At 38.4% G+C, this 23,859-nt stretch overlaps 1 protein-coding gene across 5 annotated transcripts in view; it reads right to left on the bottom strand.

Moving 5' to 3' along the window:
- Positions 1–7,116: 7,116 nt before the first annotated feature.
- Positions 7,117–23,859, bottom strand: part of LOC310637193 (myomegalin-like) — a 113,072-nt gene continuing 96,329 nt past the window's right edge. For 4 of the 5 annotated variants that reach the window (XM_083357524.1, XM_083357525.1, XM_083357522.1 and 1 more), the window contains 8 exons: positions 23,668–23,808; positions 18,757–18,951; positions 13,777–13,992; positions 12,729–12,860; positions 11,862–12,039; positions 9,326–9,450; positions 8,908–9,074; positions 7,117–8,531 (listed from right to left, as the gene is read on the bottom strand). In XM_083357524.1, the coding sequence (XP_083213650.1) occupies positions 8,325–8,531; positions 8,908–9,074; positions 9,326–9,450; positions 11,862–12,039; positions 12,729–12,860; positions 13,777–13,992; positions 18,757–18,951; positions 23,668–23,808 (1,361 nt within the window). In that variant the 3' untranslated portion in view covers positions 7,117–8,324. The remainder of the gene's footprint in view (positions 8,532–8,907; positions 9,075–9,325; positions 9,451–11,861; positions 12,040–12,728; positions 12,861–13,776; positions 13,993–18,756; positions 18,952–23,667; positions 23,809–23,859) is intronic. The other variant, XM_083357523.1, reaches the window with a different exon arrangement.

The following is a 23,859-nucleotide window of genomic DNA, read 5'->3' as shown; positions in this document are numbered from 1 at the left end:
GAAAACATATTTTAAAAATAAAATTGGTTTTAAAAGTTAGGAGGTTGGACTAGAAAACCTTCAAGCTTTCTTCCAGCCCTGCAATGCTATGATCATGCATAGCTTGACTGCTTCTGTCTTGGTGCAGAACCTGGTATTGGTCTTTTGAGTCAAATCAGAAATCCATTTCTAATTGTAATTGTTAAGATAGAGATTGTTTCTATTATCACAGTTGGTAGTTTTTTGCTACCTCTAATCCTAAAGGATATTTTGACTTACATAATTTAAGGACTGCTAGGTTTCCAATGTACAGCTGCTTCTAACTGCTAACTTTGAACTATTGTAGAATTAGTTCTGTCCCACAATTGCATTTGAACTTTGAGGGAAACAGTTGGAAAGAAGAAACTGGTTATCTATGGACTTAAGGCACTTGTTATAAACTTTACTAAACTGATATCTTTCCTTAGTTTAATAACTGTGAAGGTGGTTCTTTTAAAAGCCTCAAGGTTTTCAATATTTATCTGCAATACCAAAAGAGCAGGGGACTCTCAGAGGCTCCATATTATAATTTAACAAGATAGTTGAAAGGGCTGGACCAGGATGAAGTTCTCAGCTAGTTGCAGCTACAGAAGGGATAGATTTAAGAAGACAGAGCCTGCACATAGTTTGAGTGGTTAGGAAGAATGAAAAGGGCCTGTCTCAGAACAGTTATGGTCTTGCATGTCGGTTACTATGGTAGAGTAAGAGTATAATGTTTGGCTTTGGGGCTAGTGTAAATCAAAATACACTTTTTCCTCTTTGGCCTCTGCTATTCTGTTCCTTCCACTGTATGTTCTCATGAACTTGGTGTCAGACTTGTCCCAATCCAATCCCTTAGGAAAGAAAAAACTTTGACTCCATTTGGTTAAAGCAAAGGTTTCTTTTAATAAAAGTGATGGTTGCAGTAAAGTCAAGCTAGCTCTGAAATCCATGCTCACTGGATACAAAAATAAGGTGTAGGTTTGTCCCCAGCCCATCTCTCCTCTCCCCCCCCCTCCCCCATGACCAGTCCATTTCCAGCCAACTGGAGCTTGCCAAGATGTTTTGAGAACTCAGATGTCTGGGAGTAATCCGTGTGGGGAAAAAGGTCTATTGTTTTTTACAGAAACTGCAGAAGACATGCTAGCCTGAGAAGAAATACATTGTACCGGTATATAGTTCAATCTCATGAACCTAGCTCTGTGGTGGTGAACCTAAGGCATGCGTGCCACAGGTAGCACACAGAGCCCTGTGGGCACGCGTGCCATCGCCCCAGTCCTAGGTCTTCAACTGGGTTTTATAAAACCTTTTCGCTTTAGGCCTCCACTGCCGTATAAAAAAAAGGTTCAATCAATCAATCAATTTCAACTTCTCACAGGAAAAAAAAGATCTCACAAAGTTGGAATTGATTGAACTTTTTAGTCTCACCCAGTCTGCCGTTACCACTGCAGTCATGCCCACCCAATGGGCCACACCCTCCTAATTGGCCACACCCACCCAATGGGCCATGCCCACCCAGCACCCGATGATACATAAGTGGGTTTTGGGTTGCAGTTTGGGCACTCGGTTCACCATCACTGGCCTACCTGAAGCTTGAGAATTGTATCTAGAAAGGTCTCCGCTATGCTGAAAACTGATCTTAACCAGAATTTACTAATATGATAGTAACTCTAGACAACCTCTAGGAACTAACAGCCAAAAAGGTAATTTGTAAATAAGGGCAGGGGCGATCAAATTAGGGGTGGGTGGGAGATGCAATCAGGGGTGGAAATAATGTATTCAATTTAGGAGCTTTGGATAGGTTGTGACGGCATGATTACAGCATGATTACTAAGCCAATGAAGAAGAGGTGGGAGGTAAATTTGTAATGGCAACGGAGAATATAAAGAATGTATTGAAGATTTAAGGTATGTCCACTGTGTGCTTGCATGCACAAGGAGCACCCTCTTTGCAAAGTAGTACAAATAAATTACCATTGTTTTCTCTTAGTTTTGGCTGGTGATGGTTTATTTCAACTAGACAACGAATCCCACATTTGCATACTTCTCACAGTGCCTGGCTGTGGGATGCTGGTACAAATTGGATCCAGCTGCTCTGGTCCTTCTCACCTGTCATTCTCCTGATTTCCTATCACGTAAACACAGCTTTAATACCTTTTCACCCTTCTCTCTTCTTTCTCCCTTCTTCTCTTTTATGACAGGATTCCTGTGAAGGACCCCCCCCCCACCGCCGCAAGCTGAGCCAGGCAGATCTGATATGTGTCTAAATGCAAATGCAATATAATTTGTTCAGAAATTTCTTTGAATCAGAAAGGAATGGATAAGCTGAGTCTTCTCTAGTTCACATATGAAACAATGTATGACCTGCTTACAGTGACAAGGAAAAAAGTCTAAACCCTAATCTGTTGGAGCACAGACAGAGTGGCAACTGATGCTTCTGTTATCTTGTTAATGTAATCTAACATTTCTATTGGGGAGTAGAGTCTTTAATTGATGCTATTCAAATATCCTGTCTTTCAGAGGTAATTTAGAGGTCTAAGTCTATTTTTAATGTATACAGAAAATGAAGGGGGGAAAAAACTCCAAAGAAATGTGATTCATAAAATTTAGGCCAAAATAAAAAAACCCTATGAAACAAGAACAAACAATTCTAAGTTCCTGTTGGATTTTGAGTTAGTTTAGAGCCCTTCCTTGGGATGAAAGGTTTTATTTCCAGAGGCAGGAGGTCTCCGAGAAAAGCCCAGACCAACTTGGGAAGTAAGATGTTTTGTCCTCAGCCTGCTGGGAGTAAAATAAGAAAATAAGGTTTTCTGTGATATATTAATGCCATGACTTCAAAAACATTTTAGGACTGTTTTTTTAAAAAAATCTCTGGCAATAAATTGTAACAGTTACTTAGTACCAGCAGCTTTTAAGAGTATTCTCTTAAAAGAAATAGATAATAGGTGGCCAAAATGCAAAGAAAAAAAAAGATCCCGACCAACCCAACAAAGCACACCTGAAAAAAGCTTTCCTGGGTAAGTATTTCATAAGTGAGAGTGTTGCAGAAGAAGAATAGACCCCACCATAGTTGCATGCAGTGGGAATATCCTTCGAAATATTTTTAGAATATTTTAGATTTTAGAATAGAATAGAATAGAATAGAATTTTAGAATAGAATAGAATAGAATAGAATTTTAGAATAGAATAGAATAGAGCTGGAAGGGACCATGGAGGTCTTCTAGTCCAGCCCCTACTCAAGCAGGCTGTCTACTTAAAAATCTCCATGATTTCTGAAGGCAAACTCTTCCACTGGTTAATTGTCCTCACTGTTAGGAAGTTTCTCCTTAATTCCAGGTTGCTTCTCTGTTTGATCAGTTTCCAATCATTGTTTCTTGTCCTGCCCTCTGGTGCTTTGGAGAATAACGTGACCCCTTCTTCTTTGTGGCAGCCCCTCAAATACTGGAATACTGTTATCATGTCACCCCTATTTCTTCTTTTCTTTAGACTAGCCAAACCCAAGTCCTGCAGCCGTTCTTCATATGTTTTAGTCTCCAGACCTTTGATCATCTTAATTGCTCTTCTCTGAATTTTTTCCAAAGTCTCAACATCTTTTTTGTAATATGGTGACCAAAATTGGTTGCAGCATTCCAGGTGTGGTCTTACTAGGGTTTTATAAAGCGGTACTAATACTTCGCATGATCTTGATTCTATGCTTCTGTTTATTTAGGACTACAATCAGAAAAGCAATCCAGTCATGAGGTGTTTGAAGATAAACATGACAAAACTATTCCTGCACAGATGCCAAGGGCCCCCAAACTCATTGCTCCTTTGTCAACTCCACTGTAATAGTCCATCCTAGGTGTTGTTGGTCAGCATGATTACTCAATCTCAGAGGAACTGTAGTTGCTAAATTTCTGTTTTGTACCAAAAAGTATTTTGTCCTTTTCTGAACAAATCATGTGGAGGAAACAGTCCTAATCTACGAATTTGCTTCTTTTAGCCTCATCCCGAACACCATTACAATGATCCAGTCAATCATTTTAGGTTAATAGAAAATTAAAGGTAAAACACTCTACAATAGGTCACATCAGGTTTATTGTTGAACAAACATATAACATAAATATGAAGGAGTAAATCTTAGTTCTCCAGACTTTCTACTCTTATTGGTCATCCAAATAAAGCTACTGTCAAAAAAAAATCCCCAGTTCTTAATTTAAACAGCTTAGAAGAAAGATACCATCACTGATGGCTTTAAAAGCTGCATTTCACACAGGGATTCCCTCTTCTAGAATAGGTCATCTCTCAAGGCCTCCAAGCTAATTCCAGGCCTAAAACTCACCTTGAAAGGCTCTTGAAATGGCAAGAGAATGGCAGTGGTTTGCAATCATATGAAAGGCTTCTTTAGGCAGTACAGGCCTGTTTATACTGAGAATAAGAAAAAAAATGATGCTATTTATGAGCCAATTTCCACCACCTGTAAATTGCAGATAGGATTTTTTTTTAAAATATGGGAATTCAGATATATAAAAACATCAAATAGGTGGATCTTATTGTCAGGTCTTATTGCCAAGAGCAAGGTTGTTACAATAATTGGGTTCAATTTGAAACACCTGCAGCATCAGCGCCGACAAAATCAGCATTACTTAGTTGCAAAAGAGCTGGGAAGAACTTTCATCCTGGTAATGATATTTAACACCATGAAACAAATACATCTGCTTTCCTTGTCCTTGGGAAGGACTTGATAGGTGGAGGAAAATCCCAAATCCAATCTAAACATCTGGCTGACTGTATAACCAAATATAATAATAATGATAATGCATGATGTATCAATTTCCTAATCCTAACAGCATGCAGATTCTTGCACCATACTCCAAAGAATCAAACACTAAGACTAGGACACCTCTGAGATGTCATTTTTACAGTCTCCTTTTCTCTTGCAATAGCAGTTTGATTACAGTCTAGTCTCTATTTGTATTTGTACACCTGATATACATAATTTTTGTCCAGGGATTGCATTGCACTAATGTCTGGAGCATTTCCAAATAAATTTCCCACTGAGTCTAGGAGCAAAGCGTATGAAGAGATGATTTGAAAAAAAAAAACTAGATGGGTTAGGAGTGAATGTTGAATCTATTTTTTCTTTCTCCATATGTCTGACGTGTGGATGAACCCGTTGCTTCACTGGCCAATGGAAGAAATGGATTTAGGCTGCTGGGACGTCCCCTGTAATTAAATGATGTAAAGAAAAGATGCTAGCATTTCTATTAGGCTTTGTCTCCTAGTACAGGGCTTTTCAACCTTTTCACCCGTTGTACCACTTTTAGGATATGGCAACATCCGAGTACCACCAGTCGCCTAGCAAGGTGTCAAAAACTTGATGACCAAAAAAAAGAAAAAGAAAAAAGTGATGAAGTACAGGTAGTTCTCGACTTACAACAGTTCGCTTAGTGACTGTTCAAAGTTACAATGGCACTGAAAAAAGTGCCACCCAAGCCACAGCCAAATAAGACACCTGCCTGCCCACCCGGCGGCGCTCTTCTTCCTGTTGTGAGCATTTCTGTTGAGGATTGGCAGTGGGGATGGGGTGGGGGTGTTTGGTTTTTATCCCCCGCCCCGTCTGCTGGGTGGCTGCAGCAGGTTTTGGTCACTTCACATGACCCTGGGACACTGTGACTATCATAAATATGATTCAGTTGCCAAGCATCTGAATGTAAATCACAAGACCCTGGAGATGCTGCAACATTCCAGCTGATCTGTGTTCTTCTGGGCTCAGAAGCACCAGGATCAGCACCAAGCTCCAGCTGGAGCCTGGCGCTGATCCTGGTGCTTCCACTGAGCCCTGACAGCCCCAAAGAAGCGCTGATCCTGGCCCTTCCGTTGAGCCCTGACAGCCCTGCAGCTCCAGCCATCTCTCGCTCAGGCTTGTGCGGTGCTGCCACTGGTTCAGTTCATTCCCCTCCCCCACTACCACTTTTCTAGGATGGTCGTGTACCACCTGCCAGGTACCAATGTACCACAGGTGGTACCCGTACCACTGGTTGAAAAGCCCTGTCCTAATACATCTCATCCCACCCTGAAGCATTCACAGCAGTTATTTTAACACATGCTAATACCCTTAGTTATAATTTAATGCTCTGGCCACAAAAATATAGATCAAAAGATGGCCCTATGAACAGAAGAGCAGGATGCCTATTTATGGTGTCAAGACTGAGGCATTTGTATAACTGAGTCAATTGCTGAAGAGATTCACCTTGAAGTCAATATTAGCATATTAAGTTCCACTTTAGGAGTGTAAAAGCCCATATTACCTTGTTAGAAACAAGTAAAAAAGCTAGGTAAAAAAACAAGAATGGGAAGCAGGAAACTAATAGCTTTCCTTCTCTCTATCCTCAGTCTTGGAATACCAGCATCTTATGAAGGAGAGATGAAAGTGAACATACCTCCAGGTTGATTCTTGCTTTCTTCAGCACATTGTATGTTCCAGTCACTGTAGGAAAGAAAGTGTCAATCATAATTTGAATTAGTTTCTTTGTCTCCAACTCATCTCTGTGTTAATTGCCTACCTTGGCAAGACCTTTGTGAAATGTTCCTTTCTGATATATTGACTCAGCAAGCGAAGAGGAATAATTTTGTCTCCAAAAAAACTTAGCCCATTGTCATTTTGGAAAGAGGGTTTCATAAGGATTCTTTAGCCTTTTTTGTCTAATTTATAACTGTAACTTTCATTAGCAAATTTAACTTTCTTCCTTTTCATCAAGGAGTACATTGAGACAGGTATTTGTAGCTCAGTGACATGTGGAAAAGATTTCCAAAGCTTGTTGGGCATTCGACAGTTGAAAATTCTAGGAGGACACCACCCTTTCTATCACAAAATTCCCATGATCCTGCAGGAGTAACTACTGTAAACTTGCAAGGTAAATATGTCAGATCGCCCCCTCTTCTACAGATTTCTTGCCTCAAACTCCATCAAGAATGGATCGAGATGTAGAGAATAAAATGTAGTGGGGAGAGACTGTGACACACAGACAGAGTCATTAATGCTCTAGAGTTATGCTCTTGGGATGCTTGACTACCAGAAACAGGAACGTGGTCCTATCCAATCCATTCCATGAAACAGGACACTTACAGTGAGTGAGAATGAAATTCTCCACACTTCCTTTGATATGGTTAGCACTCTGCACACGATTCTCTTGCTCAACCAATTTGGCTCTGAGTATTTGGATTTCTTCAGCTACTGTCTGATCCTGTGAAAACAAGTATTTTATTTCTTAGGATGACTACAATAATTGCATATTATTTTAAAAAAGAAGCTTATACTTTTATCAAGTTACCTAGATGTATAGAGTGCTCTGAAAGATTAGACGGACTGAACATTTCGTATGTGAAGAGAATGTATTTTAAAATTCTTCCCAGTCTTCTAAAGTACTGTATTTGAAAACTATGTAGAACTCCCTGAGCCAATATAAAAGTATATTTATGGTGGTAGTGGGAAATTAAGGATGAGCATATCTAGAGCCAAATTCATAGAGCTATCTATTCTCTGTTCTTTTAGCTCCCTATTTTAATTTCTCAGTTTTGTGATTGCCAAGCTATATCTGTAGATGCTAGTCCCACTGGTATTTGCAGCTCCATCAATATCCCCATTTTTAACGTATTCTTTTCTTACTGTTGATATCTGTACACCCTCCCTTTCTTATTTCCTCATCCATGTATCTGCCACCCTACTGCTCCCTATGTTTGTTACAGAATTTGTCAACAATAGCACGGAAGAGCTTCCCAGCCCCAGCAATTCTAAACTGTTCAGAATGATCACCGGAAATTCTAGATGGAGCAATGCGGAATGTCTGGTCGTCTGCAATGGACTGGGCAAATAGGGCCATCTCTGCCACACATTGAAGAATAGGGGAAGTGGTATCAACAATGTTGCTTCCTTGTTCCCTTTATATTCCCCCAATAATTCTCCCCCTAATATTCCCTTAATAATTCACCCTAATAAACTTTATGATGCAAATAAGAGGCACTTGGAAATCATCCTGAGTTGTCTAAAAAGCTAAAGAGAGTACCAAGCAAAAGAGGGAAGGGAAGATAAACCATCTTGAAGAGTATAGAGGTGAGGTGGCCTGTTCTTATCAAAGGACACAGCTCTAGGATTGGTACTTAGGTCACCAGATGGGAAAATGGTTGGCTTCCAAACACCTTAACATGATTTGGGGGGAATTTTGCAATATACTGGCATAGAGAGAAAACCCAATCAACGCTATTTAAACGGAACTGGAAAAGGTTTTTTAGAATTCTACAATATTGAGATGGATTTCCAGCTACTATTTACCCAGGCCAATCAAATTGTCACCTCAAATTTCCCAGTGGGGAGAAACTGCTCCACAGTAATAGCAAGATACTTCCCTTTGTGGGTTGCCTTATTTGAGCTGGGCTGAGAGGCATGGGAGATGATGCTCTCCAAAACATTGCAAGGAGGGAAGTGGAATTCTCCAGGATCTGATGCAAAGTGCTGGTATGGATGAGTAGTTTCCTAGTGTTTTCTTGGCAGAAAATCTGTGGAAATAGAGAGGTTGGTCAATGCAAATATCTTATATTTTCCTCGCTCCTTGGTAGCCTCTGATGTTTCCTTCCTCCCTCTGGTGAAGGAATATAGTTGTCTCATCTCTCTTGCAACACCTCTCATCTCCATGAAGTACCTTTTCATAAATGTTCTGTCTCACTCTTGGGTTAGAAGCTTACCATCCCTAGCTTGAAAGAGCCCAGCAGTGCACCATTCCCAATAATATGGAGGTGGATTATAAATTATCATTTATCCTGGACATTCAGAACATTGGTCAAAACTGTTTCCAGTGGTGAAAGATGGAACCCTTAAGGAATTTAAATCTCAATGAAAGTACTCTGTCCTCAGCAGCGTAATCTTCCCAGTTACCATGTTGTCCTGTAGTTTCAGGTGAGGCTGCAGAAGTGATGCCATTTGGTGGATTCGAGTCTTGGCATCCAAAATCTGTTTCTTAAGAGTATTATAGTCCTGAAGGTATCCTATGACATGAATTCCTTGTTTTTTGTCATCTTCTGTCAGCAGCAGTTTATGCTCCCCTACAAAGGAAGAACCACACTGTTAGCCTAAGTTGGAAGTTGCAGTTCTGGACTGCTCTGGCATCAGCAACTATAGTTCCTGTACAGTGACTCAGTTGCTGTTTCCTACAACCACAGAAAGAAAAAGAGAAGTATAGTATTTGTTCAGGAAGCTTCAGATGGACCTACTGCTTTCTGATATCTTAGAATATTTTAACTTAACATCCTATAGTGTACTAGCAAAGCTTGAGTGGAGAGGAGTAAGGACATACCAGAGACTGCCTTCTGCAGTGGTCCCTGCTGTGCTTCATAGACACATAATTCAGCCTTCTGGGTCTGGAAGAGCACTCTGTTTTCTTCACACTGCTGCTGAAGCATTATCATTCTCTGCTGAAGCCTGCAAAAATCCCCCCACCAGCAAACAAGAGTTGTGATTGAGGTTTCCATTGGCTGAATGTCAGATGTCACTGCAGTGCTCATACTAATGTTCTGCCAAAACCTGCTCACTGAAGATTTCATTGAAGTCTCATGGAAAGAGACTGAATTTCCTCACAAATCGAATCAACAGATTACAAGAGAATTTGGAGGTCTCCTTTCCCGGGCAGGAATCCTCAAACTATCCCAGATAATTGGGACATTCTATTTTTATTTATTTAATATATAACATACAAAGAAAAATAGAAATAGGAAATTAAGGGAAAGAAAAGTAGAGGGGAAAAGAAGGTGTGAGGTACAAGGGGAAAAAAAAGGCTTTGACTTCCAACTCTTTTTAACACAGTACAAGATAAAAACCTACAGCCTAAACTTTTTGTTTTTACACAATAAATAATTAGCTATTCTTCAACGAAAAGTCTATCTGATAGATAAACCAAAGTCATTCATTTTTTTTTCTATCACAAGAACAATATCCAGAAGTGATACCCAAATGAAAAACATACTCAAATATATTCTCCTCTTTGAATAAAATGATCAATTTAACTATTCCTGTTTTATCTTCCTGGCTATGGAAATAATATGTATTTCTATTTGCACCTAATAATCTTTGTCATCTATCATTTTTATTAAAAATGGTCACTATATTTTTAAAAATACTTTGATCTTATTTCTCTAAACATTTTTCTAGAATCAAAACTTTCGAATGCATCTGTTTTTAACTTCTTAATATACAGGGTTTGAACTGCAGTATTAAATTTAGATCCCGCCCTCCAAACTACCCTTATAGAATATTTTTTTTGTAAACATCCTTCTCAAATACATTTTCAATAACATTTTGCATACTTTATGAATTACTTAAACATATGAAAATTACATTTTAAAATTTTGGATTAAGACTTTCTTTCAATTACAAATGTCAAAGAAAAATCCATCCTAGATCCTCACTCCTTCCAGCTTGACTTCATGGAGTAAAATCTTCTTCTCTGGAAAGTTTATCAAGTAGTTATAAGCCCCCCCCCCCTTTATCAATGATTTGATCTGTTTTTGACAAACCCACGTTGGCTTTTAGTAATGACTTTGTTTGCCTCTAGGTGCTTGCTGATTCGTTGTTTGATTATCTTTTCCAGAATCTTCCCAGGTATTGAGGTCAGACTGATAGGTCTGTAATTTCCTGGATCCATTTTTTTTCCTTTTTTGAAGATGGGAACTACATCAGCTCTTTTCCAATCCTCTGGTAGTTCCACAGTCCTCCAGGATCTTTGAAAAATATAGTTCAGTGGTTCTGAGATCACATCTGCCAGTTCCTTGAGAATCTTGGGGTGTAATCCATCTGGTCCTGGTGATTTGAACTCGTCTAAACTGGACAGGTGCTCACTTATCATTTTCTTGCCTATCTTAACTTGTGTTTCTATTCTGTTTTTTTATGGAACTATTTTTGATAGGATGGTTTGTTTTTTCCCTTTGTGTAAAGACAAAAAACGAGTTAAATAGTTAAATAGTTCTGCTTTCTCCCTGTTGCTTGTCATCTTCTTGCCACTTTCACCCACTAATGGACCAATCATTCCTTCACTTTTTTCTTGTTTTTTACATGTTGAAAGCAGCTTTTTTTGTTATTGTTCACTTTGGTCGCAAGCCTTAGTACATTTTGAGGCTTAGCTTTCCTCACTTCATCTTTGCAGGCTCTGGCTATTTGCTGATATTCTGACTTAGTTATGTGCCCCTCTTTCCACTTTCTATACTTGTCTTTTTTATCTTTCAATTTGTCAGAGAGTTCTTTATGCAGCCCATTTATGAAGATACTGAACAGTACTGGGCCTAAAATGGAACCTTGGGGTACAATGCTGCCTTCTTCCCTCCTTGTAGATGCAGTTCCAGTAAGGGCTACACATTGAATGTGGTTTGTCAGCCAGTTACAAATCCGTCTATTTCTCATGGAATTTAATGACACGGTAGAACTAACATTATTGTTCAAAAGATTTTATGGATTAAATGCTAGGATTGAAAGAACAGTGATCCTCAACAAACCTCTGCCATGGTAAATTTTTTGTCAGACCAGACCAGTCCTTGTGAAGATGCACATCACTAAAAGCAGCAGTGGAAGAAAACTCTGGCCATCCAGTCCAGTGAGTTTCATAAATGCATCCAACTGTGATACCAAATGGTGAACCAGATGGCCTAATTCCATAGAGCTCTTTAGATATTTTAAAGATAACCCATCTGAAGTATCAGTCACCTTACTCATAAAATACACCCCCTTCCATCTCAAGATCAAAAAAATTAGTATGGAATTCCGTAAGTACCAGGTCAAGAAAAAAAAGTCCACCCTTCTTTTTCTATGCCCCTTTTCAGCAGATTCCCACCAGCTTATCCTACCTGGAATTGTTCATCTGTAAAGCTATGACCTCCTTTTGAAGCAGTGCAAGATCTTGCTGCTTGCTCTGAATGTCTTCCTGTAGTCGCTGCTGCTCAATCCGCTGCCATTCCAGCTTCAGCTTGCCATCATGGAGTTTTGAATGTGACTCAAGCAGAGCCTTCTGCAGCTGCTCCAGCTCTGGAAATTGAGAGAGGTATCTGAGGTGATCTTGTAATATATGAATTTATTAAGGAAATCTTATAATACAGTATAGAGATATATTTGTTGGCATAAGAATGTTGCTTTCTAGATGTTTGGTCTCTCCAAAAGCTGAATTTTACAAGTTCTCTTAAATTGATATGCTAGTAGATAACAAAACTAATGAATAGACACTAGTCATTAAAGGAGCTCAGAATTCAGAAGTCACTTGCCCTAATGGTTGGACATAATAAAACTTTACTTATAAGAGCAAAATAGAGCAGGTTTTTTTAAACTAGATTTTTATATTCAGTTATGTGACTCAAAATACTAAAGACTGAGGTTGTTCCATACTTAAAACCTTTGCAGCAAAGGTTTTATAATGAAAATGAAGTTGTGGCAATCACAATCACTTCATCAAATTATTGTTTTTCATTGGCCAGACTCTTTAGAAATGTCTAATAACTTTTGATTTTAACAACTTTAATAACCATAACTTGTGCTTTAGTAATGTCTAATGTGCTTATCAAAACTTGTTGCCATTTGTAATCTTATTTACACCATTAAAGCATTTTTCCTGTTGTTGAACTACTAGGGGATGAGAATGGGGGGAAGAGCTAGGTATTGCTGACAGCACATGCATGTTATATCTGACACTCCAAGAGCAGATGATTCTGCTTCTTTCGCACCATTTCTCTTTGCCACTGAGGTGAGATATATTTCCAGTTGTTCCCGCAAACGGTCATTGGTATAGATGGACTTCTCTAGACACTGCCAGAGACTTCGAATCTCAAACATGTGTTCCTCTAGAAAATCAGCACCTATATTAATTCAAAAACAAAGGGTGCAAACAAAATGAAAAAGAGAATCATGATAGTGTTCAGAAGGTAAGAGCTAACTTTGGCACCTTAAGAAATTCATGGATAAGAAAAGATCAGATGAAATGCACATATTTGTAAATTAATAATAGTATCATTAAAACTTTTAACGTCATGATATTATCATGCATTCTATCCCTAAGGGGAAAAAAATACCCAAAGAAACTCTTGAAACTGATTTCTTATGTGTTTATTTAGCTCTTACATGTAATGTCCTAAGTAACTCAAAGGATCAATTTGTTTATGACCCAGAAGACCTCAGGATCCAAAGAGATCTTGACATACTTGAACAATGGGCCCTATCCAACAAAATAAGTTTAACGTGGAGAAAAGCAATGTTTTATATTTAGGCAGGAAAAATCAAAGATTTAAGTACAGATTAGGCGAGACCTGGCTCAAAAACAGTAACTGTGAGAGGGACCTTGGAGTCCTAGTGGATGATCACTTGACTATGAGCCAGCAGTGTGCAGCAGCAGCCAAAAAAGCCAATACATTCCTGGGTTGTATAAACAGAGGCACAGAATCAAGATTACATGAAGTATTAGTACCGCTTTATAAAAACCTAGTAAGACTACACCTCAAATAATGCGAAGAATTTTGGTCACCATACTACAAACAGATGCTGAGACCTTGGAAAAAGTTCAGAGAAGAGCAACTGGAGACTAAAACATATGAAGGCTGCAGGACTTGGATTTGGCTAGTTTAAAGAAAATAAAAATAGGGATGACATCTGAGATGGTATAGGTTCTCCTGCTTGAGCAGGGGGCTGGACTAGAAGACCTCCAAGATCCCTTCCAGCTCTATTCTATTCTAAATAATTTCTCACATATTCACCAAAGGGTAGAATCACAGAACTTACGTGAGGGTTTATGTGTAGGAAGGGTGGGTGGGCAACATGATGCAGAGGCAAGTCCCTCCTGAGGCTGCCTGCATGGATGAGTACGTGGGGGGATGCAGCTTTCCTCCAATTGTTCTTTGGATTTAGTCTTCGAATTAGCAGTATTTTCTACATGAAATAAGTGAGGAACATGGTGGCAAGGATGATGGCTGTTTTTGGAAGAGATAATTTTGCCACCTGCAGGAAAAATGCCAATAAATTATTCTGTTTTATTGATGGCAAAGTTGGAAGCCAAGGTACAGATAAATTACTAGAGGAGAGATACATATCATGCCCGCTACCACAGACAAAGGAACATGCAGTATATAGCAGTATCTATACCAGTATAAATATAACACACTTTTACATTGTACACTGCCCAGTCACTTTTTGTGACATGGACGCACATATAAATTTAATAAATAACAAACAAACCTGGAACAAAGAGGATTAGGGAAGGTCCTATGGACAAATCTTTCACCACAGCATAGGCGTATTTTGAGGGGTATCAGTAATTAGAAAGTATCAGTGCATTGGCACAATTCTACAGGGACAAGCCCTGTTTTTACAGACAATTATTATTATTATTATGGTTCATCACACAGACGGCCAGATATTTAGACTGGACTTGGCATTTTTAATCACCAAGTTCTTCCCAAGGATCTTGGATAGGCAGATGTCTATGTTTGATGGTGTTAAAGTTATTGCTGCCGGATGTAAGCTATTTCAAATAAAGCTGCCTTTTGCAATTGATTTTGTAAATGCTGATGATGTTCAAGTGGTGCTCCACAGATGCTTTGGGATTGCACCCAAGGTGTCTATTACTACTGGTACTATCTTTGCTTTCTTTTGCTACAGTTGTTTTATTTCTATTTGAAGGTCTTTGTATTTTATTATCTTTCTCTTTTATTTTTCTTTGCCATTTTTGTCTTTGTTTTCCACAATTAAATCTGAGGTTTCTGTCTGTTTGAATTCTAAAGATGACCTAGATGACCTCCGTCCCTTCCTCCTCCTCCTCCTCCTCCTCCTCCTCCTTATTATTATTATTATTATTATTATTATTATTATTATTATTATTATTCCCCAGAAACTTAGGTTCTATTACTTTCTCTTCTTTATGATCCCACCAATTCTTGCTTGCAGGCAAATGGTATTTCTTGCAGATCTTCCAGTGCACCATTGTTGCTACTTTGTTATGCCATTATTTGTAGTCAGACTGTGCCATCTTCTTGCTGCAGCCAACCAGGTAGCCCACTCTTTATGAAGCTTCTTTGCAGAAGGGGCACTTGCTGTCTTGCTATCTTCTCAATTCTAGCTTTGTATGCATTTGTTCTTAAGGCTTAGTCTTGTGCAGCCAGAATTATCCCCTCTTTTATGAATTATCCTTGAATTTTCCATTGCCAGGCTTGTTATCTACCTTGCCTGCTAGTTTTTTTTATGTACTGGCCGTGTAATACTTTGTCTTCCCATGGCTCTATTTTTGTAGCCCAGATTGGACTCTCCAGTATGTAGTAAGGCTTCCTGGTATACTAACTTCAGTACATCTTCTTCACTGTTCTTCATATGTTCTTCCAATGCCCTTTTTTCTTCTTCAACCATCTGATGTGCCTATCTTCCTTGGTAAGTAGATTATTATTAAATTTATTTGCCATCCATCTCATGGTTCAAAGTGATACTTGTCAAGTTTCAGTAATACTAATGCCTCACAGACTTTTTACCAGGAGATGAAATCAAATTATCAACAATGGTATTGGTAGGTAAAAGAAATTAGATGCAATCAGAAAACATTAGTTCTGGTTCCTTCTGCAGAAGAATGAGTAATTCAGTTGTGGTAGTAGGACTGTGTTCAGAATAACTTTGCTTTTGAAAAATAATACAACTTGGAAATCATTTTTATTATAATTATAATAAATACGTTATAAAATTCCATACATTCCATATATCTGAAATTGGCTTCCAGTAAAGTCATAATTTTCTACTTTGCATTCTTCAAGCTGAAATTACTTTATTTTCATGGTTTATACTTGCTTTATTGCCATTGATGATATATACTAACAATGGTTGTGGTTTTTAAAATCCCATAAGGTTCAGCTTTGTAAAACTAATGAAATATTGAAAATATTTATTTATTTAATTCTGTGATGCTTCTATATTCCATATCTATTCACTTTGTGTTTTATTTTTCTTCACATCTTTTGCCTCTTTTTTGTTTCCTTTTTCCTTCCTTTCTCAAAAATGTTTCATTAAAAGCGTTTTAATGATCAGAAACAAATAACAGGACATCAGAGGCTGGAATTTCTTATAGAGCATGATTCCTGGATTTTTTTGCCAGAAGAGGTCAATAGGAAATATTTTATTTTCTTGTCATGTAAAGAAGTAACATATTGCATCTGTATGTACATTTTTGTTCTTCCTATATGTGTCTGTCCGACTTTAGAAGCCCTGGGCAGAATGGTAATCAAAGAATGAATTTAGCTGTAGTTGATGCATGGGAGACTCTTACCAAACCCTACATAAGAACAGCCTGCTTCAACAGAATCCATGGACATGTATCTGTTTGGGTGTGTCAAAATGGGCAAGATAGCGGAATGGTATACTCATGCAAGGCCTACCCCTTTGTGTGTGCGTGAGAGAGATGTTAATGTTTGTCCAAAAAAGGCAAAACCTATATTGCAAATCAGTGTCCACCATCATCATCCTCTGGAATGGGGTTCCCCCTGAGATCTGGATGGTTCCCACTCTGCTATAGTTTAAAATGGCTCTTCACCCAAGCCTTAGGTACTGGGTTTTTTCCCATCTAGTCTGTTTCCCTTGTATCTTTTATCTTTATCTTTTATCCTTTATTGATTTTATTATAATTTCTTTAATTGTAGTCAGCTTCCAGATTCCTTGAGAGTTGAATAAATATTATTACTTTTTTTGACCCACTCTCATCATGGATGTCAATAGCCTTCAGGATTTTTCTTTTAGAGATATTAATGAGAAGTTAGGGCATCAACCTTTTGGTACTGCGGTAGTAATCTGACTGTTTAGTTCAACCTCTCTATCTTAAAAGGGGCAATTAAATACTTTCTTATTCACAGGAAGATATATCTGCTCTTCCAACCCATTGTTCTCTTTCAGGAGGGAATATACATGTATATAGTAGGAAAACAGTGATGATCACTGAAGGTCTTTATACAAGATCCTTACCCATGATTCACTTAATCAGAGTATATTCAATCCAGATTTCTGGATTTATACAACATATACATGCTCAAGAATAGTATCCATATAGTATGGTAGCCCAAAGTGTGATTGACTAGTTTGTATTTTAGTGTCTTGTGCTGCAATGAAACATCAAAGTCATGTAATTCATGTTCACAGAAACCAAGTTACAATTAAGTAGTATTAGTTCACCACAGCCTGGCAGTTTTGCTAAACTGTTTTTTAAAATTAGTTTTATTCATTTATAATATAAAATGTGAAAATACAAAAGCAAATTGTCAGAACTCTAATGCATTTTGCCTTTCCTATATTTACATTTTTCTGATTCTGCCATTCTAATGTGGGGAAGGGACATGAGTATTCTGCAGTGTATTGCCTTTGCTTTGTTCTATTCTCTTTCTGCAGTGTATTGCCTTTGCTTTGTTCTATTCTCTTTTCTTGGTGTGAGAATGGAATGTGCCTCTGGCCATCTACCTTATCTCCAGGCGGAGGGAAGAAGACACAGAAAAACCTGACAGCCTTATTGGTTCTTCTCTCAACAATTTGACACCTATGAATTGGCTTAATTTGAACCAGCCAGATGGACAGTTGGGGTGGGGTTTGAAAGGGTTCTTTTAATATAACATTTCACCTGGGAAATCTTCAGATCCTGCCTTACTATCCTGCTGTGAATGCCTTCCAATAAAAGTTCCTGTTGAGACAATGCAAGTTTCAAAAGTTCTGCTTTCTTGGGAGGCTTAATTGAGGCAGGTCCTTACACAAATAGTAGGGGACAACCGTAAAAAAAGGGAAAACAAAAGTGGGTGAAGAAAGGGAGAGAAAGAAACAAAAGATATTGACTTCCGACTCTCTCTGTTGCAGTAAAATCAGACATTAAAATCAAATCTCAACTTTTTACATTTCTGTATCGGCAAATCAGTCTATTCGGTAAAACACAAAATCATATCATTTTTTCCCACCTCAACACAAAGTCCAGAAGCAGTTTCCAAGTAGAAACAAAAGTACTTATGTTCTTTTCTTTTATCAACACAGTCAATTTGGCCAGCTCTGCTAATTCCATCTACTTTTGTAGCCATTCGTCCATGGTAGGGATCGAGGCATCTTTCCACTTTGGGGCATAGAGCAATCTTGCTGCCGTCACCATATATAAAATCAGAGTTCCAAATTTTTTTTACAGTTCTCTTTCTATTAGACCCAGGAAAGTTTCTGGTTTAGTTGTTATGTTCACTTTAAGAATTTTCTGCAGCAGTTTTGCTAAACTGTTGACTACCTCTGATCAAACTATCTGAACTTCCTCATGGAGCAGAACAATATTAATTCCTTCCATAGAAGCTCCAAATAAATCACACCAGTGAATTTATCTATGATTTTTTTTATCCCCTCTATTATTTTTTATAAATCACTCAAGGCAATGAGCATACATAACACTCCCTCCTCTTTTCCCTAACAACGAACTTGTGAAAAAGGCTGGACTGAGAGAGTGACTAGCCCAAGGTGACCCATCCGGGTTTCATGCCTAAAGGTCTAACACTCACAATCTCCTGGTTTCTACACCAGCGCCTTCACCACTACACTAAACCTGCTAAGCTGTATTTTATATTTGGAACCTCTAAAAGGTCAGCCACAAATCACCAAGGAAAGAAGCAAACAATGGTCTATGCTATCCTTGACAGTGATGAAGGTACCATGCAGAAAAGGTTAGGCACATCATGCAAAGCTACATGCCAGATGGGGTGCTGGGCCAGGAAAGCTCACTTTCTCCAAGTTGCTTCTGTAGCATGTGCAACTCCTGCTGAGCCTCAGTCAGGGAGAAGGCTGGCATTCTGCAGCAGCCAAGCAGGGGCCTTGAGCATGAAGATGGGAGTCCGAAAGACACGCAGGAGGATGGTTTTGAGTCCAGTGAAGCCAAAAGCAAACCTGTTGGCTTGGACAAGGAGTCATCATAAAAGCCTAGAGATGGAAAAAGAGGAGAAACAAAGAGACTGGCAGGTTAAATTAGGACATCCTGAGGAAACAGATTGTTCCCAAAAGATACAGATTGTTAAACAGAATAACGTTTCCTCTTTTTTAAAACATGGTGGTAATTATGAATACTGCTGAGCCAAAATTTAGATGAGCAGCTAAGAAGGCATGCTGAACACTTTTTAATAGATTGTTTAAGATAAACCAAGAAGAAACAAAAGAAGCAGCTTATCTACCAGTACTAGGTAAAGGAAAAGGTAAAGTTTCCCCCGCACATGCATGCTAGTTGTTTCCGACTCTAGGGGCCGGTGCTCATCTCCGTTTCAAAGCCAAAGAGCCAGCGTTTCTCTGAGGACATCTCCGTGGTCATGTGGCCAGCATGACTAGACACCAAAGGCGCACAGAATGCTGTTACCTTCCCACCGTAGCGCTCCCTATTTTTCTACTTGTATTTTTACGTGCTTTCGAACTGCTAGGTTAGCAGAAGCTGGGACGAGTAACAGGCGCTCATTCTGTTATGCAGCACTTGGGATTTGACCCGCCAAACTCCCGACCTTCTGGTCGACAAGCTCAGAGTCCTAACCCACTGAGCCACCGTGTACAGCTATTTCTACACACATCACCATTCATTGGGAAGGATTTTCTTTTCCTTTTTAAAATAACAGTGTGGTGATAGCAAGCTTATTTAGCATAGTTCCTGCAAGCCGGGCTGTTAGTAGAGCCCAACAGCACTTCAGGAAATGAAATTGGCAGCAGTATGCCTGCAGGCAGCCCAATTACTGGTCAACTCTGCCTGCTGCTTAGCTTTGCCTTTTTTAAAGTGCTAAAAGCATCCAGGCAAACCTTAAGGCACAAGGCAAGGATGTCCTTTATCTCCATTATTATTTATATTAACACAGGAAGTATTGAACAGAAATATCAGGCAAGATATAGAAATTAAAGGATTGGAGACAAAAGATGAAAAATATAAGCTACAAGCATTTGCAGATGACTTGGTTTTCAAATTGGAAGAACTGCTTGAAACAAGCACTAAACTTAAGGAGAAAATAGAAGAATTTGGAGAAGTGGCAGAGAAAAGACTAAACTGCTAACTAAAAATCTAACAGAAAAGCAAAAAAATCAATTAGCCAAAAAACAAACAAACCTTCAAATAGTTAAAGAAGTTAAATATTTGGGAATTTATTTAACAGCAAGATGTGCAACAATAAAAGAATTATATAAGATTGCTAAAACAAATAAAACTGGATCTGGAAAAAGGGGAAAATGTACAACTATCAATTTTGGGATGAATACCGACTGTCAAAATGAATATCCTACCAAAACTACTTTTTTATTTCAAACAAAAAGGATAAAAAATGAGAATTTTTTGATGAATTAAATGCATCAATATTGAAATTTATTTGGCAAGGGAAAAAGGCTAGAACTGGATTGAAAATGTTAGAAGAAGCGAAAGAAAATGGAGGCGTTGGGCTACTAGATTGGGTTTTATACTATCAAGCAGCTGTACTAACTTGGTTAAAAGTTGATAACCCTTAGAAAGATTAGATTATTATACCTAGAGGGGCATGATCTACAACTTGGATGGCATGCCTTTGTATGGTATGGGAAGAACTTTCAAAACCACTAAGAAATGCATTGCTTCTGACATGGGAAAAGATAAAATCAAGAATTTATATGAAAATACCAGGATAGAGTTTGACAATGGAGGTGTTTGTACACCCAAATTTAATTATGAGCAACTTGTGACCTATAAAGATATTTTGAATACTGATGGGAAACTACAAACTAAACAAGAATTGGAAGAACAGGGCATAGAACTATCATGCTGGCCACATTTTCAAATGCAAATGAGATATGAGAAAGATGCAAAAATATATGGTTTTTACAAAGATCAGTCAACCTTTGACCAGATACTATTGTCATCAGAGTGCAAACTGATTAAGAAACTGTAGTGTTCTGTTAAATTTAAAGATGGAAGATGAACAAGTTGAAGAAACAATGATAATGAGCAAAAAAAAAATGGGCACAAGGTAGAGAGAAAAATGGCAATACGTATGGGAAAGAAACCATAAAATAACAAGAGCAGCTACTTATAAAGAAAATGTATATAAAATGTTCTACACATGGCACTTACCATCAGCAAGATTAGCAAAAATGTTTAAAAATATATCTAGCAATTGTTGGAAATGTAGACAAAATCCAGGCACGTATTACCATGTTTGGTGGACACGCCCTAAAGCAGGGCTTTTCAACCTTTTCACTCATTGTACCACTTTTAGGATATGGCAATACCAGTCGCCTAGCAAGGTGTCAAAAACGTGATGACCCCCCAAAAAAAAAGAAAAGGAAAAAAGTGATGAAGTACAGGTAGTCCTCGACTTACAACAGTTCCCTTAGTGACTGTTCGAAGTTACAATGGCACTGAAAAAAGAGCCCCCCAAGCCACAGCTGAGCAAGACACCTGCCTGCCCGGTGGCGCTCTTCCTCCTGTCCGAGGTTTTCATTGTTGTGAGCATTTCTGTTGAGGATTGGTAGCAGGGGTGGGGTGAGGTGGGGTGTTTGGTTTTTATTCTCCCCCCCCATCTGCTGGGTGGTTGCAACAGGTTTTGGTCACTTCACATGACCCTGGGACACTGTGACCGTCATAAATATGTATCAGTTACCAAGCATCTGAATGTAAATCACAAGACCATGGAGATACTGTAACATTCCAGCTGATTGGCACTTCTTCTAGGCTCAGCAGAAGTGCCAGGATCAGCGCCAAGCTCCAGCTGGAGCCTGGTGCTGATCCTGGTGCTTGCACTGAGCCTTGACAGCCCCGAAGAAATGCTGATCAGCTGAAAAGTGGCACTGATCCTGGCGCTTCCGCTGAGCCCTGACAGCCGTGCAGCTCCAGCCACTCAGGCTTGTGCAGTGCTGCCACCAGTTCAGCTCAGTCCCCTCTTCCTCTACCAATTTTCTAGGATGGTTGCGTACCACCTGCCAGGTGCCAATGGTTGAAAAGCCCTGCCCTAAAGCAAAGAACTTTTGGTCAAAAACACATAGATGGCTAGAGAAGATGACAGGAAGATATGTAGACTATAAACCAGAACTATTTGTGTTAGGTATAATTTCAGAAAACTGTGATAACAAATGTGTACACTTAACATTACATGTATTAGCAGCAAGAATTACATCTGCTCAATATTATAAAAACAAAGAAATACCATCTGAAGAAGATATAATTAAGAAAATTCTGGACTGTGAAGAAATGGATAGGGTCACCTTGAAAATGAAAGGGAAACAAGATTCAGAATACTTCCAAACATGGGAAATTTTTTATAAATGGTTAGAAAAATGGAATAAACGGTAGGAATGGAAACTGTATTACTATTAATGTTAAATATGTAAACCCAAACAACACGCTTACTAAATACTGGTTGAAGTTTAAAAATTAAAAAGGAAATACAAAGGATATACTAAGAAAATCACCTGGAAAATGTTTTCTTAGTGCATCTACAAAAGAAGCTTGTTAGAACATTGATGAAATATATGAAATGGGATAAAAATAACTGAAGAAAAATCAAATCTTACAACAGTATTTGATTGAATTAAAGATTAAAACTGTTAAAAGTAAATGGAAGGAACATAAAATAGATTTATCTGACCAAAGTTAAAGTATGACAATTTCTGTCATTTCTGGCCACACGTTATTGACTTCCTGCTGACACCAGGATTAAATATTTTGTTTTATTGATCTGCTTATATATAAGGGAGGGATACGGGATGAAGAGATATGTGTCAGTAAGCTTATAGGGGTGAAAAGTTTTTAAATTTGTTAATACGTGCTGAACATTGGAAGTAACTGTCAGGCCTGCCTTCAGTACACCTCGCTTTGCTGGCATCCTGCCATAAAATGCAAGGGAGGAGAAGAGGCAGATACATTAGAAACTATGAGATGCACCCAGGAAAACAAATGACACTATTTTTTTTAGATGCTCAAAAAGCCTTAGATAATGTAAGCGGGCAATTTATGACACAATCAACTGCATGGATTTTGGAGAAAAGTTTATGAATGTAATTAAGAATATATCATAAAAATCAGCAAAAGTAATTGTAAATGGGGATTAGATAGAGGTTTAATATAAAGAAAAGCACAAGACAAGGATGTCCGCTATCCGCATTGCTATTCATATTGACCTTGGAAGTTTTGAACTTCTACTGTATTACACCTGCATTTGGAATACAGTAGTTTAAAGTATGTTTTAAGGAAGGTATTATTCTTTATTTATTCCACTTTATTTTACTTTATATTCCTCTCCTCTTCTCCTCACTTCTCCCCCTTCCTTTCCATGCTTCCCTCCTCCCCTCCCCCCTCATCACTCTTTCCTATGTTTTACTCTTCCTGCTATTTATTTCCCATAAAGCTACATTGAAAGATTTTTTTTAAAAAAAAAGATTGATGATCAATTCAGACCTTTGCTCCTTCCGGCGCAACTTAAAAACGTATCTATTTGAGCAGTCTGACCTGGTCTGATGGGTTAGGGTTGGGGTTTTAATATAGCTTTTATTGTTTTAATTGTGGGAATTTATTTAATTCATTTTTAACTTTTGTATTCAGTTTGTATTTATTGCCCTGTACACCGTCCTGAGTCCTTCGGGAGAAGGGCGGTATAAAAATGTAATAAATAAATAAATAAATACTGTTTAGTGTGTAGTCCATACCTCTTGAAGCCTGGTTGGTAAACTGCAAGGAATGTAGGGAGCAGTTTCTTGAGGCGCATTCTGTTGGAACAGTGTGGGATGTAGCTGTAGCAGCTGGGCAAGTTGGCTGACCATAAACTTTGCCAGATTGACTGCTAAGATCTGTTTGAACCACAGAAAAGGGAATATTCATTAAATTTCCGTACAGAGAAT

Source organism: Vipera ursinii (assembly GCF_947247035.1).
Source record: "Vipera ursinii genome assembly, chromosome: 3".
In the NCBI taxonomy this organism is placed as follows: domain Eukaryota; kingdom Metazoa; phylum Chordata; class Lepidosauria; order Squamata; family Viperidae; genus Vipera; species Vipera ursinii.
The sequence above is the reverse complement of the archived record's forward strand: the minus strand, read 5'-3'. Positions and strand labels throughout refer to the sequence as shown.